The sequence below is a fragment of the Neurospora hispaniola genome (assembly GCF_033458365.1).
Source record: "Neurospora hispaniola strain FGSC 10403 chromosome Unknown B0T23scaffold_2, whole genome shotgun sequence".
Lineage (NCBI taxonomy): Eukaryota > Fungi > Ascomycota > Sordariomycetes > Sordariales > Sordariaceae > Neurospora > Neurospora hispaniola.
The window spans coordinates 2880352-2896616 of record NW_026944407.1 but is presented as its reverse complement, the minus strand read 5'-3'; the positions used below and the strand labels follow the sequence as shown (position 1 = coordinate 2896616).

Genomic DNA, 16265 nt, shown 5'->3' with positions numbered 1-16265 from the left:
AGTGGTTGGTTGCTGCTCTTACGACGTGGACTATTTGGCAAACCTTGTCTGGAACTAAACTGCATACATCCTCACTGACCTCACACCAACGGGGCACAGCGATGCTGTCAATCCCTCTGCAGAGGGCAAACAAGCATCCCGTGCCTACAATGGCCCTACGCATATGGCCAGACCCCTGTTCGACACCATGTTTACAAAATGTACTAACGAACGTCCAACCACCAAGACTATCAAGATCGAGACCGGCAACCGCTTTCTGACCAGTGTCCGATTCAGCCTGCATCTCTAGGTGGAAGACGTTTCGTTGTTCTCAACAATGACTGCCGGCCAACATTGTCTTCGATTCGCATCATCGTCCGTATCATGTTTTACTCCTACACTGGGAGCACTAAAACCGTCTCGTCTGGGAAACATATTGCAGCTGATGGGTTCCATATGTTGTGAACCTCGACGAGTTCCGCTTCGACCAATGAACCCGGCGCATACCCATAGCGAGGTCACACAAGTAATCTGGTTCGAGTCTATCTCCCTGACTAGACGGACTGGGACACAGCACACCAGCTCAGGGCCAGGAAAGCAGAGCGATATGAAGAAACCGGATCGTAAGCTCGTCTCGCTTATCGAGTGTTTCCCCCGTGCACATCACGACAGCTTGCCAGAGGACATCTGCTGTCTCTTATTGGCGTTGGACAAGTCGCGCTGGCATCGAACTGGCGATTTGAGGAGTGCCCTTCAACTTTACAATATGCTTTCTAGGATGCTTCTAGTGTTAACATGGTGATGTTGGATGGCCCTCTTTCCATGAAATGCGTGTCAAACAGTTAGAGCTCCAGCGGGACATTTGTTTTGCACCCGACCCTCACACAAAGACGGAAGGCAAGTTTGCTTTCCGACTAGGCCGGTGGCTTGCATCATACAACACTAAATCTCCTGCTGGATACTGGTTGCTCTCTGCAAGGCCCATGCTACTTCCCTCGTGTTAGGGAGTTAGGGACGAGAGAGACGGGTTCGTGCCTCGCCGTATGCTGGGAGGAGTACCGCACACTTACCTACCTACCTCTATACAATACTCAGACAAACATCAGGAACTCTTCAGCACCCGACAGCACCCCCGGAGCGCGGAAGCGCAACTAAACTGATTCATGCTATACAGCGGGACTTCCATAGTTTGCTGAGCATTCTTACTCAATTTCTTTGCGCATTCGCAGCGAAAGCAGTTGCGGGGAAATATAAGGACCAAAGTCCCACTTGTTGGAGGGTTGACAAATTTCCAGTACCGCGTCGAATCGCTGCCAAAAACCAAGACCGCCATCTCACACCAAATCAGGACCCAAGGACAGTTGCCGTCGAGTTTCGTCAGAGGAAATCCAGTCCATTCGTGTAATCGACTAAGCGCGTGTTTTGTGGCTGCCGTTCAGCTGTCTTTCATCCCGCATTTTCCCCAGACAAACCATCATCCAAGGTTTCTGTTCTCGAAACCTCCCCTTCTCTTTTTGTCCACTGTCAACCCATGACCAATTCACACCGTTCATAACGCGCCTCACTTACTAAACCCCTCCAAGGGTCAACAGATCTGCCGACCATCCATCGTCCTGGAAATAGAGACGCCGCCAGGAGGCCCAATACTTGATGCGAGTTGTGCGGGAGCAAACATCTTCGCAATAGACGGCTTGCATCTGATACTCGCCTCAGCCTGATTTCACTAACGTTTCCGCGGCCGGCTTCCCGACCGATCGGCCTCTCGAATCGTACCGGCAGTGGCTCGCCATTAGTGTGTGGAGATAGGCGGGGGACGTTTCTAAGCCTTCTAATTCTTTGCTTATTCGTTTCTGAACGCGGGGAGTGACCGTTGGGTGGGTGGGCTCGCTCCGGATTCTACTGGTTCGATGAAGCCAGCCTGCTTCTACAGCCGCAAGAGACTCAAGCCCACACGCGACACCCAGCTACCCACCACACAGTCCCCAACCCCGCGGGATCTTGGGCATTCCTGCTTGCTCTGCCGCTTTCTGCACTTGCAGCAGTCTTGCTTTCAGAGGTCAAGCCACGTGCGGTCCAACACATTCCAAATTGGGTTTCCGAGCCTGGGTTGTGAAGATTGCTACGCCGTCTCTCAGCCCAAACACAGGTCTGAAGCCAAAGACAAGGCTTGGCCAATTAATCTATCCCTGTTCCTCAATCCACTTAAGATATTTTCGCCTCCCCTCCTTCACCATGGACGAGTTCACCGGCACCACCCAGGCTCAGGTCGAACAACCGCCTGTGGAATACAGTCAAGGCTACATGAATCTCACACAGACACAGCGGAACACCATCGAGCATGTCGAGAGGATTGGCGCCTCTCTTAGCTTGCTTGGGGTGTTCCTGATATTCATCGCCTATGGCCTCTTCAAGCGAGTTCGGACAGTACCCAACACTTTCATCCTCTTTGCGTCTATCGCCAATGTTGGGGCTAGCACGGCATGCTTTATCGGCTATGCGGGTATCGTGGCCGGCGAGAACTCGGCGCTCTGCCACACGCAGGCGTTTCTTCTTGAAATGTAAGTGAACTTGTGGTGAGATTTATCTGAGATGGACAACACGTTAACACACTTCTCCCCAGGTTCATGCAATCAGACCCGTGGTGGTCACTTGCCATGGCAATAAATGTCTTTCTGGTTTTCTTCTTCGCCCTAAACCCCAACGCTTTTCGCGACTACCTCTGGTTGTATTGCCTGGTGTGCTATGGACTTCCTTCGGTTCCGGCAATCGTCCTCCTTGCTCACAGTCCTGCTACCACTCGCTACTATGGAAATGCCACGGTATGGATCCCAACCCTTGTGAAGGCAGTTTGCCCACGAGATGCTGACTCTCTTCGCAGTTATGGTGCTGGATAGCCGACACATGGAATCCTCTGCGGATTTACACCTACTATCTACCTATCTGGACGTGCATCTTTCTCTCCGGGCTGGTATACCTCGCCGTGGGCTATCAAGTGTTTCATCAGCGCAATCAGCTACGGAATTTGACGTTCAGCAACCAAGGGAAAAACTACTCTGGATCTGAACACATAGAACTAGGCGAGAAGCACAGCTACGGTATCAGCGCTGGCCGGGATTCGCCATGCCCTACTGTTATTCCCATGGTCAGTTGCACTTTACTACTACCTACCTTTACAGCATTGGCTTTCCACTTGGCTCTTTTGCTTCCTTCATCCTCCTTTTCATGTAACACCACGCTATGGCACTACTGCCGTACCACTTCCCAAGCATGCACAATTTATGTCTACCCCTTGCTGACACTTCCTTGCCGCACGCACACAGGATCTCTCCAATCATCCAGGCTGCTATGGCACCGTCACGACTCAAGTCGAAGTCAACATCTCCGACAACACCGACTTCCAACCGATGACCCCGACCTCACCGGCCCCGTCCATTACCGAGGTCCCCCTTGCCACCCACGCCCCGGGCCAGAACAACAGCATCCACCCTTGGGACTCCAACTACTCCTCGTCTTCCTCTTCCAGCGAGGACCACATCGTCCCTCCCGCCGCCGCCTACACCGGCTCTAGCTCCCCACCCTTCCGTGTCCACGTCCACCACGCAACCAACGAGACCACTCACAACGGGGTCCCAAAATCCAGCCTCAAAAAAACCACCACATACATCTCCCAAGGGGACCGCCCCTACCGCCACGGCCCGGGCTACGGCCACACGTACTCCTCCTACAACCGCACCTCGAACACCACCACCACGGGCACGCACCACGTCCACGCCTCCTCCTCCTGCGGGCACCAATCCGCCTCACGCTTCACCCACCAAACCCGCTTCCACACTCTCCTCTCCTCCCTCCGCCGTCCCTTTCGCAAATTCTGGGCCAAGCTCCACCGCCTCGACCCCATCAAGCTTGCCTACCTGCGGACTTCCTTCGTCTTTGCCATTTCCATCCTGGTCACCTGGACGCCGTCCAGCATCAACCGGGTGCACTCGTTGCTTTACCCCAAAGATACCAGTTACCCGCTCAATCTGGCGAGCGCGGTGGTGTTGCCGCTGCAGGGGGTGTGGAACGCGGTGATTTTTGCGGCGACGACGTGGGTCGTGTTGAGGGAGGAGGTGGACGGGTTGTGGAAACGGAGTTCCTTGGGGAGGTGGTGGGAGAGGAGGAGACGAAGAGGAAGAAGAGGAAGAGGAACGACGACTACTACTAGCGAGGCACGTACTGCAGTTGTCAACATGATGATGATGGGTGGTGGTGGTGGTGGTGGTGGACATGGACAGAGAGGGGTTCGGCTGGGGAGTGATGGGTTGCCTCGTCCTTCTCCTCCTCCTCCGTTTTCTACTACTACTGCTGCTGCTGCTGCTGCTACCAGTGCTGGTGGGAAAAAACCTACTACACAGGGGTATAAAGCGTGGAGAAACGGGAATGGAGGGTCGTACAACGGCTATGGTGTTCGTTCCACGGCGATGAAGGATGATGATTTTCTGGAGACGAGGAGCCATTGTAGTGGCGGTGCTAGTGGTGGCAAGAAGAAGAGCGGCAAGAAGGGGCCGATGGATCCCAATCGGTTGGGCACCGTGCGAGTCATTAGGGATGGCTCGTTATGATTGTGTCTTCGACCTACTTTTTATGTTTTTCTTGCTTTTTTTCTTGGTTTTTTTTTTACTTTTTCTTTATTTCTCCTCGGTGTGTATCTGGTTTCGGAATTCGGTCTCATGGTCTGTGTCGTATAATGATGGGAAAAATTCGGTCTGGTCTAATGTGTGTCGGCTTTTCTTTCCGTGGCTCGTCCACGTTGCAGGCGTTTTGGCTTTGCCTTTACTTGTGGTCGGTCATTGGCGTCTTATTTCACTTTTCGTTGATACCAACTTACCTCTAATGAAAGGTACGGGATGAAGAACATGGAGAAAGATGGTGAATGGGATATACCATTGAGTCATCCTTTGGTTGCTTGGCCCAGGGAAAGGAGGCCATAGCAGGCTTAAAGTAGTAGGTAGTCTACGTACTCTGTAAAATATTGTAACCTTGTGACTATTACAATGAGATACGAGTCTAATGCAGCTACCTACGTGATGTGACAAATGCGACATGGGATGAGAGGAGTGTCAGATCATTTGAAGTCAACAGGCATATCAAGGAAAGCTGGGGATAGATCTGATAACATTGCTAAGAGCCTCGCACAACGTCCAAAATACTTTCCAATCTCAAGGAGGAGCGGTTGTAGATGACTTTAAAAGCCTATTAGGGTGTCGGAAAACATTTGCTATGTGTCAAGAATGCCTGGAGCTACCTACCAAGGAAGTTTATACGCCGCGAGTATGACCGATTTACAAGGGAAGACCTTTAGATAGCCTGAAACCGTTCCGAAAAGGATAGTGTACTGTTAGGTATAGATCCGGGGCTCCCGGCTGGGAAGGGGGTGTGTCCATGACCAGGATAAGAAGAAGACAACGGTCAGTTGAGTCTGTTTCCTTACAAGGTTTCTTCACTAGGGTGAAGGCGAACATCTGATCTCCAAAAGTCGGCATAGCTTTCAAGACTGGTGTCCTACGAATAGGAAGCCAACAAGGGTTACCACTACCTACCTACCTAAGAATGAGAATGAACTACTTCTTAAGCCGTTTGGTTGCTTTTGTGGGAAATGGCTATTGTAGTTGTTTCTGTTGATAATAGCAATGTAAAGAGTTAGGGGGAGGAGGAACTAACCTTCTTCCAAGACATCGAGAATTTTCAAACATCAGACCCGACCTAGGTCTATAAAGTTGCTATCATAGAATATGAGGCAATCGCAATTTTACTCCTATAACCAGTGCAGCGTAGCTTCCTTGGCAGAGGAACATCGTTTGTGCTTATTCATGTTGTCCACGAAAGACAACCCGGCATCTTACCTCTACAAATCGTATTATACTACAATAGTAGGTAGGACCTTGCTTTTCACGCTGCAATTTACGGGCACGCATGCATCTATTACGACAAGGAGGATGCCGTTCGATCGTCCATCATGCCTCCAGTCCCAATCAAGATGTATTCCATTGTAAATTAACTTCATGCCTCCGCAAACAAAAACCAGGCCTCCGAAAATGAACATAATGCCTCTGGTCCACCTAAAAACCCCTCAGATTCACGCATTGGCGCCTTCACGGCGGGTCATCCGCTCCTTCTCCAACTCAATAAGGCCAAGTACAAACTTCCTAGGCAACGCCAGGATCTCGCCGCCCAACTCCGTATCGTTCTTGAGGGCCTCTTCCAGAATGGTTGTCGAATTTTCGAGGTAACTGACCGTGAACGCCTTCCAGGCATGCTTCTCCACCTCGGATTCCTTGAGCGGCTTGGGGAAGTACGGGTCATTGAGTTTGACCGCTTCCACGGCCAAAGCAACCCCGGCATCATCGAGGGTGATGTTCCTCACCTGGTTGAAATCCAGGACCCACATCTCTGTCTCCCGACAGAAGAAGTCTTCGAGGCCGCGGTAGGTAGAGGGACCGACGTACCGCGCCTCGGCATCGTCCTCGATGTTATCGAGGTCATCTTCGAGGGTGGCTTTCTTGGTTGAGCTGCTGCCCAACACAAACTCGACGTCGCGGGCGTCAGTATTCGCCCCCCAGTGCATCACGGCAAGGGCAATGCCCATTCTGGAGGCAAGTGCCTCGATGTCGAGATTAAGCTCGATGAGCTGGTTGAGATGGAGTTTGAGGTTCCGAAGGGAGAAGAACATGCCGCTGCTCTTGCCGTTTGTCGAGCCGAGGTAGACCCGCACCAAGCAGTCGTTGTTGGCTGGATCGGCCAGGGCCTTCTGCTTGCCTCGGGGAGCGCAGTACTTCTCGATGAGGAGATGGCGGGTGCTGCGGGGGAGGGGGAGAATTCTTTCGGCAAGGAGGGCGTAGGTTGGAACGGTGCAGATGTTCTCTGCTGCTTTGGTAAGGCCGGGTTCCGCATCCCAAAACTCCGAGTTCTTGGGCGGCACAAATCCAAGCAACTTTGGCACCCGGACTTCTTCGACATGGTACACCCTGTTGAAAAGGCGTGAGATCTTTCGGTGTTGCTGGAAATCATTCCATAGCTCCTGGCTGTTGGGGTCCTTGGCAAGCTTGACAACGACTGATTTACCCTCTTGGGCGAAGATGGCACCGCAGGCGCCGGCACCAATCTTTCGAAAGGAATGGGCCTCATTGGCCTGGGCCCTGTGCTCCCTCTCGGCAGCGGAGGAGGAGGTCGATACCTGGCTGTGGAGGGACAGGGCGTGGTGAAGCTGATGATTGATAGAGGCATCGGCCTCTTGGCGCGGAGGGGTTTTGTCCTTGGGAGGCGACGTAGGGGAGGAGGCTAAAGGATTTACAATGTGATTAGACCTCCAAGAGCCCTACAAGCATGTGAGAAGAGGTTTGCTTACGGATAGTCGAAGCCTCGAGGATCGAGAGCAGATGCAGGCTAGACTCCAAGTCCGCATCTAAAGAAAGAGAAATAGGGTTGGCAATAGTCTCCGACGAGGTAAATAAACGACGGCGGTTTCCTGCTGACTTCATTTTGAGGAGACACTGAAAGTGAAGAGAGAATAGAGAGGTATTTAATTCAAAGAGATCTGAAAGGAAGGTGAAGAGCTTGTAGTTACAAAGTGAGTAGAGTGGCAGTCGAACAAAGCTTGAGTCAGAGCTGATAAGCTGAAGAAAAAAGAAAAGAAGAGGATTCAAGGACTTGGAGGGAGGGATACGCACGTTTTATATTGAGAATAGGAAGAAACTTGCCACCTGGAAATTACGGAAAGAAACAAATAGATGTACAGTGAACGTACCTACAACCAGCTACTTCTTTAGCAACGGCTAAGGTACTTTACATATAAATGGAAGCTACAAGAGGCGTATGCACATGTATGCAGCTGTAGCTTGCAACAACCTACCTCCCGGTCTTGTAAAAGCCCTCGTAGTCCGCAAGCACGGGCTGTACTAAATTACCTACCTATCCTCTTGCCCGGCACATGATAGTACCTCAGTGCTGGTGGAACAAAGGGGAAGGAATTTGACCCTTCCATATACATTAAAATATAAGGTAGCCAAAGGAAGCTATGGAGGTGAGTATTGTACAACCGTTACCAAGTAAATAGGCACATGTGCTGCGACATGCTGTATGTGGAGCCTTATGCCGAATTTATAAGAGAAAGTCCGACGCGGCACGTAATTCCTACCGTAGTCCGAGCTACATTGCAGTAGAAGGCACCAGGTTTCACACATTTAACCTATCCATACACTTGATCGGACCTACTACGGACATGTCAAAAAGAAGAAAATCAAATACCGCAACAGTATAATGAAAAGCGCTTTCGGCCTGCAGGGTGACTCTTACTCATCAAGGTACAGACGCCCCTCCGCATCCCTTTGCCATGTCAAAGATCGGGGAGGTTAGGTACCTTGATTCCAACTGCCTACTGCCGATACTCCCGACCCAGCATTTAACTCAAGAAAGGAACTAGTTGCTTCAGTCGCCAGGTGTAGACCCGATATTAAGACCAGACGTAAAACTGCATGTCAAGTAACAGGTTAGGCCACTTCTACTGTAGAAACTGATGGCCAATCTTACCTACTACAATCTCCTCGAAAAAACTGCCAGGAGAACCTCGAAAAGTGACAACAAGATGCGTCACAGAAATAAGGAACACATAGGTTTAAATCGGACAGATCTCAAGAATTCGAGGGGCGTGGCTGCCGATATGCGAGGCCGGTATCCGGCCATGCATCAATTACCGGTACCCTGATGCACACCTCCAAGTCACTGAGCTTTCCTAAGAACTCTGGGGAAATTGAAAATCAGTGCCAGTGTTAAGCTCAGAGACATTATAAAAGGTGAACGCGGCTTCGCATTCAAGTGGGAGGTGTGAGTGAAGGGATCGAGGCAGGGCTTGCACCAAAAGCAGCGGGTAAAGGTGCAGTGCGAGCTGGGTCCACCCACTTACACGCGATTGACCAATTACCGTACTTCTTTCCCAAGGTTGTCCAATCATAGCACGAGGCCGGGAAATCATGAGCGAAGGAGCGCCGACAGTTGGGAATGAGCAGACGGTTCAGTTTGAAATCTTGAAAGACTGGGCAGCTCGCGGTCGCGGTATATACTTGCCTACCTCTAGAATTCGAGAGGAAAGGATCATAGTCGATCATTTGTGAGAACAGCGTTCAGTTTGGAATAACGGCTCTGATTTGGCGGTTGTCAGTGAAGACAAAAGGAGCCAAGAGCTCAAGCCTCCTCAGGTCCAGCGTTGTCCAGCCTTTGTTCTACCACCCAATCTACCAGATACAAATGGGAGATAACAGAGTTCACTACAAATAATAACTCAACTAAGAACCAAAAATGGTGTAAAGCCGGGCACCGCCACGCATACCCCATCACTTGAAGATATTCCGGAACGAAGAAGTGTGTCTCTTCAATGGATGATCCGGGAGAGAGGGAGGGCTGACTCCATTCTTGTCTTGATCAGTCTTCTGGTTTGTTTGTGACTTCCTCCCACTATCGTACAACGCATCTAACTGTCCGTAATCGCTTTCTGCAATTTGCAGTTGTCGCGGTGGTACCGGAGGCGGCAACTGGGGCGGGCCCCGGGCCGTGGCCTCTACAACTGCATTGCTGCGCGTATCCCCGGCTACATTAGGGGTACTCGCAGGTAGTGGTCTTCGCCGAGGTGTGCTGGATGACCTAGAGATTGGATTTGCAGCCGATTGCGGTTCGTCTTCGTCAGATGTGCCATCGGTGAGATCACCATGTTCGTCTGGTTGCTAAGAGGATTGTCAGGCTGCTGCTACTGCGTTCCAAGGAGTCCGGGTCAATTATACCTCTCTGAGTTCCTTGCGCATTGCCAAACCGGTACAGGCATCTTTCGCCTCTTCAATGGCCTTCCGCTGTGCCGTCAAGGCTTGTCGTTGGTCCCGTGTCTCCTGATTCTCGGCAGCAATGGATTGAACCACCTCACTAGTCATCGCCATGACTTCAGCAGGATTGAAGATGCCATACATGCCTTGCAGAAGATGGCGCTCAACTACTTGCGTGATAACGTTTCGAGTGAATGTTTTCGCAGACAGCTCATAGAAAATCAGCATTTTCTCCAATATCTCCTCGGCCTCTGTGTAAGTCGCTCCAGTTTCAGCAGCCTTGTTTTTCCAGGCCACCAGACGCTCTTGATATTCAAGATCGTAAGGCTGAACCTCGAGGTTCAGGTCTTGTATTAGATGTTCCAGTTCTCGGTCTGCTTCGTCCATCAGCGCCTTCATATGAGAGTCGAGGAAGTGACGGCGCAAAGGTTCTCGCATGCGCTGGGGCCAGATGTAATTGATGACCTCGCGGAGAAAATCGTTGCAGACCGCTCCAACGTTATCCTTGTGCTCTTGTGCTAGTCTAGGCCAAGGCTCCGAATGGCTTTGGAATAGCATGTAAACCGCTCTAGGCGTGGAATCCATGGGAAATTCCGATCCTCGAATTTGATGAAGAAGTCGGCTGACCTCCAGACGAGCATATTCAGACTTGGAGTAGCTCGATGCCGATTGTTTATCGGCAGGAGAGGGATCACTGGAAGCAGAGAGCTTGAACTTGCGGCCGTCAGCTCGGATTCTGGTCGAAAACCGATCGTTTTCCTCGGCGGCACGTGCCCGGAGGTTTTGTGCCGGCGTTCCCTTTGGGTCTGCAGTTACACGAAAAAAATTCTTCTTGGGTGGGTTTTTATAGAAGCCGTGGGCTGCGGGGACAACGAGCTCATTGGAAAAATAAAACAGTTCAATGAGCTCTAAGCGCATTTCATCGGGTGTGTTTTTGGCGGTGCCAAGCGACTTGAGTTCGGCATCACAATCATCCAAGGCCTTCTGAATTTGTCTGCGTAACGCGTTGACATGTCTCCCAATGTGCTGCTGAAGCTGGAGACTTAACCTTTGCTTCAGAGCGCTGGCTCCGCACATGGACGCCGGAAGCGAGCTCCATTTGCCTTTGGAAAAGAAATCCCGCTCAGTCGACCGGCGTTGCTCCGCAGAAGGCCAGGTTTCTCCTTCCGTTCGCGGGCCAGGGTTCAAAAGGACGTACCAGCCCAAACGAAAATGGTTACGCCGGTCGTTATTCTTGACGAGCTCGATGAACTTGTCTTCAAGACCAATGGAGTCAGTAAGATCAGGCTTGGTGAGAACGCCGATAGTGCGGGTACCGTTAGGGTCGAAATGTCGAGCCTTGGTCAGAATGGGAGCCTGGACGTAATCGGAGTTCCCGCCAACGACGGCAAGAATGATGGTACGAGGACTCCGCATGTAGCGATCGGAAAGCGCTTCAATGATACGAATGTCTTCAAGGGACTGGTCCTTGTTGGGATTCCGTACCAAACCAGGTAAATCCACAAGAGTCAACAGTGGCATATCCGGTCCTTTCTTCTCCACCACCAGAATGTCCCGTGCAGCAAACCGTCCTGGAACACCCTTGGGAGCAATGATTTCTGCGGCTCCCATCACCGTAAGATCAAATGGAGAGCTACTGTTGACCAGACGACCAAACTCTAGCAGTTGTTGTTGCTCGCTAGAAGGGCGATTTCTGTCGGGAATGATGGAGACAGTGATGCTGGACTGGGGGGATCTGCGCAATCTGATTTCGGTAGCAAATCTCGTACAAGCGCCAGCTTCGCGGGGGAACGGGATTCCAGTGAGAGCTTCGAGGACAGAGCTTTTGCCAGCCGACTGGTCGCCGACGACCACTATCTGAGGTAATTTGACATTGTCGAGTTGGGCGTATTGCAGTTTCTCGAGCAGGTCAAGCAACTGTCCCTGTTCACCGGCCAGGTCTCGGGCATCGAGAGTTGATTCAAGGGAAGATGACATGACCACCCGGAGAGCATGAGTCGAAAAAGATGTAGTGGATTTGACTGCTTGACTGTAACTATGGAGCGAGCAGAAACAAGACAAAATGTTGAACACTGAGAAACTTGAGCTTGACAACAGTCAAGAAGAAGAAGAAGGAGGAGGAGGAGGGATGTTTGACGACTGACGGATAGTACCCAAGCACAACGCATGTCTCAATCGAGACTTTTGCCTATTCATAGCAGCATGAACGCGTGGGTAAACATGAAGAGAGTGCAATTTGAACATGACTTGGTGACACTTGCCAAAGGACATGGTCATAAGGTGTTACGTAGAAATCATAGCCAGTGCAACCGTGGTGTTGGAGAGCTAGAGGTAGTACTTTCGGTTCGTTCGTTGCGAGAACTGACGGATCGATTAACTGTTCGGCGGAGCCTGCCGTGAGCTGTGGCTGTGCAGAAGCCCTGCAAGGCTGCCACGCGTGGCTGATCACATTCTTGGTCCACTTCAGTTCCTCGTTAGGCGGGTGCGGCGGGACTGAGTGCCCAACGGTGAGTGGATCAAGGAAGCAACGTCACCCCGCATGACGGCGCCCAGCCTCCAGTCGAACCCCCAGTTCACAGCGGTGTCGACCACTCACTGTCATGCCTTCCGCCTTGTCGTCTCCAGTTGATGCTGCCTTGTGCAGAACATGCCGGCGCTATCATGGTGGAAAGTTAGCGCAGGACAACACAACCTGGCACCACTGCGGGCACCACTCTCACGCCTCCAGATCCGCAAAACGAACCCCCCCGGCTGCACTGCTGCATGACCAAATTTCCCATCACACCCGACATCTTAGGTTCAGTTGCGCCTCAGCCTGACAAGAAGATCTTTTCCTCCTCCTCCTCCTCCTCCTCCTCCTCCAGTCCTCCTTCTCCTCCTCTTCCTTCCTCGAATACGATGTGGCTGTACTAGGGTGAACCACATCCCAATGTCGCCCGCGTTTACACGACCACCCGATCCCACTTACGCCTAACTCCCCGCCTGTTCACGCGAACCTCAAAGCACGAATCCGGAGGCTGAAACCGATATCCGATCTAGCGCACGCTCCCGCCTGTGGCCGGCCACAGCACAGCGATTCGCCATGAACTGGATCCTCGAGGCTGGAGATGGCGACCCAGGAGGGTGCGAAGGCGAGGATTATGTTGGCCCGGGAAACAAGGACACCTGGTACCAGTTTATCATCTCGGTCTCTCTGGGCATCTCGGCCTTTCTAGCTTTCTGCGTGAGTCCTTTACATTACCGTTCAAGGCGTCATATCATCATCTGCTAACCTACATGTCCCCAATCTCCAGGCCCTCCGACCACGATGGAAGTCTCTCTACGCTTCGCGAAAGCGGGCGTCCATGGCCGACCCCTCGATCGCTCTCCCTCAACTCCCAGATACCTTCTTCGGATGGATGGGCACCCTATATCGCGTCACCGAGCAGCAGGTCCTCGCCTCGGCCGGCCTTGACGCCTACGTCTTCCTCAACTTCTTCAAGATGGCCATGAAGCTGTTCGTCATCGTCTTCTTCTTCGCCTTGGCCGTACTTGAACCCATCAACCGAGCTTTCCCCGATGACCTCAACACGTCAGAGGTCCCGCCCGCCCAAGTCTTTCGCCAGTATACTTCCCCGTACGGCCACACAACCCTTTACGATGATGACCCCGACCAGCCTGATGACAGTTTCAAAAAGAGCAAGCGCTACCTATGGTCATACCTCGTCTTCACATACTTCTTCACCGGTCTTACGTTATTCTTGATGAATCGCGAGACCTTCAAGGTCCTCCGTGTACGCCAGGACTACCTTGGTACACAATCCACCATCACTGACCGGACCTTCCGTTTGTCAGGGATTCCAAAGGATCTGCGCACAGAAAAAGACATTAAAAATCTGGTAGAGAAGTTGGAAATTGGCAAGGTCGAAAACGTCACCCTGTGCAGGAAGTGGAAAGAGCTGGACGATTTGATGGACAAACGGCAGGCTATCCTCGCCAAGCTAGAGGAGACATGGATCGCTTACTTGGGCCAGAAACCGGTGCAAATAGCGAGGGGTCCGCCTCCAAACACGACTGCTAACGGGGATCTTGAGAATGGCCGCCTCATTCCAGATCTCGGGGATGAGGAAGCGGGCGAGACCGGCCGTCTTCTCGGCAACACCACTTCTGATCTCATCTCGAGCGAGAGACCGCGGCCTCAAACTAGGATTTGGTACGGCTTCCTCCGCCTGCAGAGCCGCAAGACCGATGCTATTGACTACTACACGGAGAAACTCCGTGTCCTGGATGACCAGATTCGTGCCGCCAGGAAGAAGCACTATGAGCCGACCGACCTTGCTTTCGTGACCATGGACTCTATTGCAGCCTGTCAAATGGCAATTCAGGCGCTCATTGACCCCCATCCTGGCCAGTTGCTAACCAAACCAGCCCCTGCGCCATCCGACATCGAATGGAGAAACACGTACGCATCGCGCCTCACCAGACGGGTGCGATCCGTTGCAGTGACGCTCTTCGTCGCGTTCCTCACCGTCGTATGGCTTGTCCCAGTTGCCTTCCTGGCATCTTTCTTGAGCATTTGCACCATTGAGCATTACTTTAAGGGCTTCGCGCAGTGGCTCAAACAATACGACCTTGCCAGAGCACTTGTCCAGACCGGTCTCCCCACAGCCGTTGTGTCGTTGCTCAACGTTGCGGTTCCGTACTTCTACGACTACCTCTCGTACCAACAGGGCATGCTCTCACGCGGCGACGCCGCCCTCTCCACCATCAGCAAGAACTTCTTCTTCACCTTCTTCAACATTTTCCTCATCTTTACCGTCTTTGGCGCCGTCACCTCTATCATCGATGTTCTGCGCGAAAGTCTGAAAGACACCACATACATTGCCTACGCCCTGGCCAGCAAGATCGAAAACCTCGGTGTCTTCTACACCAACTTCATCATGCTCCAAGGTATCGGCCTGTTTCCCTTTCGCCTGCTGCAGTTCGGCAGCGTTTCCCTCTACCCCATCAATCGCCTAGGCGCCAAGACTCCACGCGATTTCGCCCAAATCGTCAGCCCGCCCATGTTCTACTACGGCTTCTACCTCCCCACCGCCCTGCTCGTCTTCATCCTCTGCCTCGTCTACAGCGCCCTGCCACAGGGCTACAAGGTCGTCGGCCTCGGCGTCGCCTACTTCACCCTCGGCTACTTTACCTACAAGTACCAGCTCCTGTATGCCATGGAGCAGCCAGCGCACGCCACCGGTGGCGCCTGGAACATGATCTGCTACCGCATCATGCTCGGCCTACTGGTCTTCCAGCTGACCATGTCGGGCTACCTCGCACTTCGCAAGGCGTTTACCGCCGCTCTGCTCGTCTCCCCGTTGCTAATTATCACGGTCTGGTACGGGTATTCGTTCCGTCGCCACTTTGAGCCGCTCACCAAGTTCATTGCGCTGCGGAGCATCAAGCGCGGCGAGGACATGGGAGAAAATGCGATTTTGGACGAAGATCTAGATGGCGAAGGGGCAGAGACGAGGGAACGCATTAGGAGGGGGAGTACCTTGGATGAAGACAAGGAGAAGGGGGCCAAGTTTGTCAATCCAAACCTTGTGAAACCGTATGTTTTTTCCTCTTATTTTTTTTCATCTCCTTCCCGCCCCAGCTATACATCCTTGCTAACACCCCCAAACAGCCTCGAACAACCCTGGATTTTCAAAGACGCCCCACCACTCCTCTACCCCTCCGCCAGCCTTTCTGATGTAGAAGACCGCTACACAGACGAGGAGCCTAACTCCGGGGGCGGTAGTGACGTCTACTCGGGCTCTCGACGTCCCACTCGCAACGCTAACGGACTTCGCGTCGAGACTTCGCGCGGTAGTTCGCAGAGTCGCGCAGACACTGGTGGTGGTTATGCAGACCTATTAGGCGCGGATATGTACACCGGCCTTGGTAGGGGAGGAGAGAGAACGCCCCGGACTCCGGCTGCTGACACGCCGAGGAGTAACGCTTCGAGTGCGGCAAGTCTTGGTGATACCCATATATGGAGGGACGGGTTCTGAAACTGAACTAGAAAAGAGAGAAAAGATGATGATGAAAGAAAAAGGAGGGCGTTGCTGTATTCCATCGGATTTTTTTTTTGGTGTTGTCGTTGTTGCAGCTCGCTGCTGCTGATGGTCATTGTACTGTTTCTCTCTCTCTTTTTTTTTTTTTTTTTTTTTTTTTTTTTTTTTTTTTTGTTCTCTCCTGCCTTTTTGGTTGGTTCTGGGTCGTTGGGGCGGCGTAGTTGTCACTTTTTGTTTTGTTCCTTTTTTTTTCGCTTTAGACATGAGATATGAGAAACATACATCATTCTTACACAAAAGCTCTCCATATGGGCGTGGGTGTTATATACCATTTACACATTGTAGAACATTGCTATCGATCAAATAAACTAGATGGGCTGGTGGTCGTCGAAATGCCCAAAGTGGAATACTTCCTTGT

At 52.0% G+C, this 16265-nt stretch overlaps 4 protein-coding genes across 4 annotated transcripts; 2 read left to right on the top strand and 2 right to left on the bottom strand.

The window, feature by feature from the left end:
* Window positions 1–2211: 2211 nt before the first annotated feature.
* B0T23DRAFT_311975 (uncharacterized protein) lies at window positions 2212–4580 on the top strand (the record flags this gene model as incomplete). Its single annotated transcript, XM_062834664.1, has 5 exons — window positions 2212–2537; window positions 2600–2798; window positions 2858–3121; window positions 3300–4096; window positions 4346–4580. 5 exons carry the CDS (start codon window positions 2212–2214, stop codon window positions 4578–4580), a joined length of 1821 nt encoding a protein of 606 aa, XP_062695684.1.
* A 1404-nt stretch (window positions 4581–5984) lies between these two features.
* On the bottom strand, window positions 5985–7496 carry B0T23DRAFT_438247 (zinc finger protein-domain-containing protein; the record flags this gene model as incomplete). The annotated part of the gene is made up of 2 exons (XM_062840652.1): window positions 5985–7296; window positions 7364–7496. 2 exons carry the CDS (start codon window positions 7494–7496, stop codon window positions 6095–6097), a joined length of 1335 nt encoding a protein of 444 aa, XP_062695683.1. The 3' UTR covers window positions 5985–6094.
* Window positions 7497–8846: 1350 nt separating this feature from the next.
* On the bottom strand, window positions 8847–12149 carry B0T23DRAFT_374270 (P-loop containing nucleoside triphosphate hydrolase protein). Its single transcript, XM_062836841.1, has 2 exons — window positions 9789–12149; window positions 8847–9731 (listed from the first exon to the last, which is right to left on the bottom strand). The coding sequence occupies exons 1-2, from the start codon at window positions 11799–11801 to the stop codon at window positions 9345–9347; spliced, it is 2400 nt and encodes a 799-aa protein (XP_062695682.1). The 5' UTR covers window positions 11802–12149; the 3' UTR covers window positions 8847–9344.
* A 460-nt stretch (window positions 12150–12609) lies between these two features.
* Window positions 12610–15982, top strand: B0T23DRAFT_333249 (uncharacterized protein). The gene is made up of 3 exons (XM_062835759.1): window positions 12610–13047; window positions 13118–15402; window positions 15478–15982. The coding sequence occupies exons 1-3, from the start codon at window positions 12907–12909 to the stop codon at window positions 15842–15844; spliced, it is 2793 nt and encodes a 930-aa protein (XP_062695681.1). The 5' UTR covers window positions 12610–12906; the 3' UTR covers window positions 15845–15982.
* The last annotated feature ends 283 nt before the right edge of the window (window positions 15983–16265 follow it).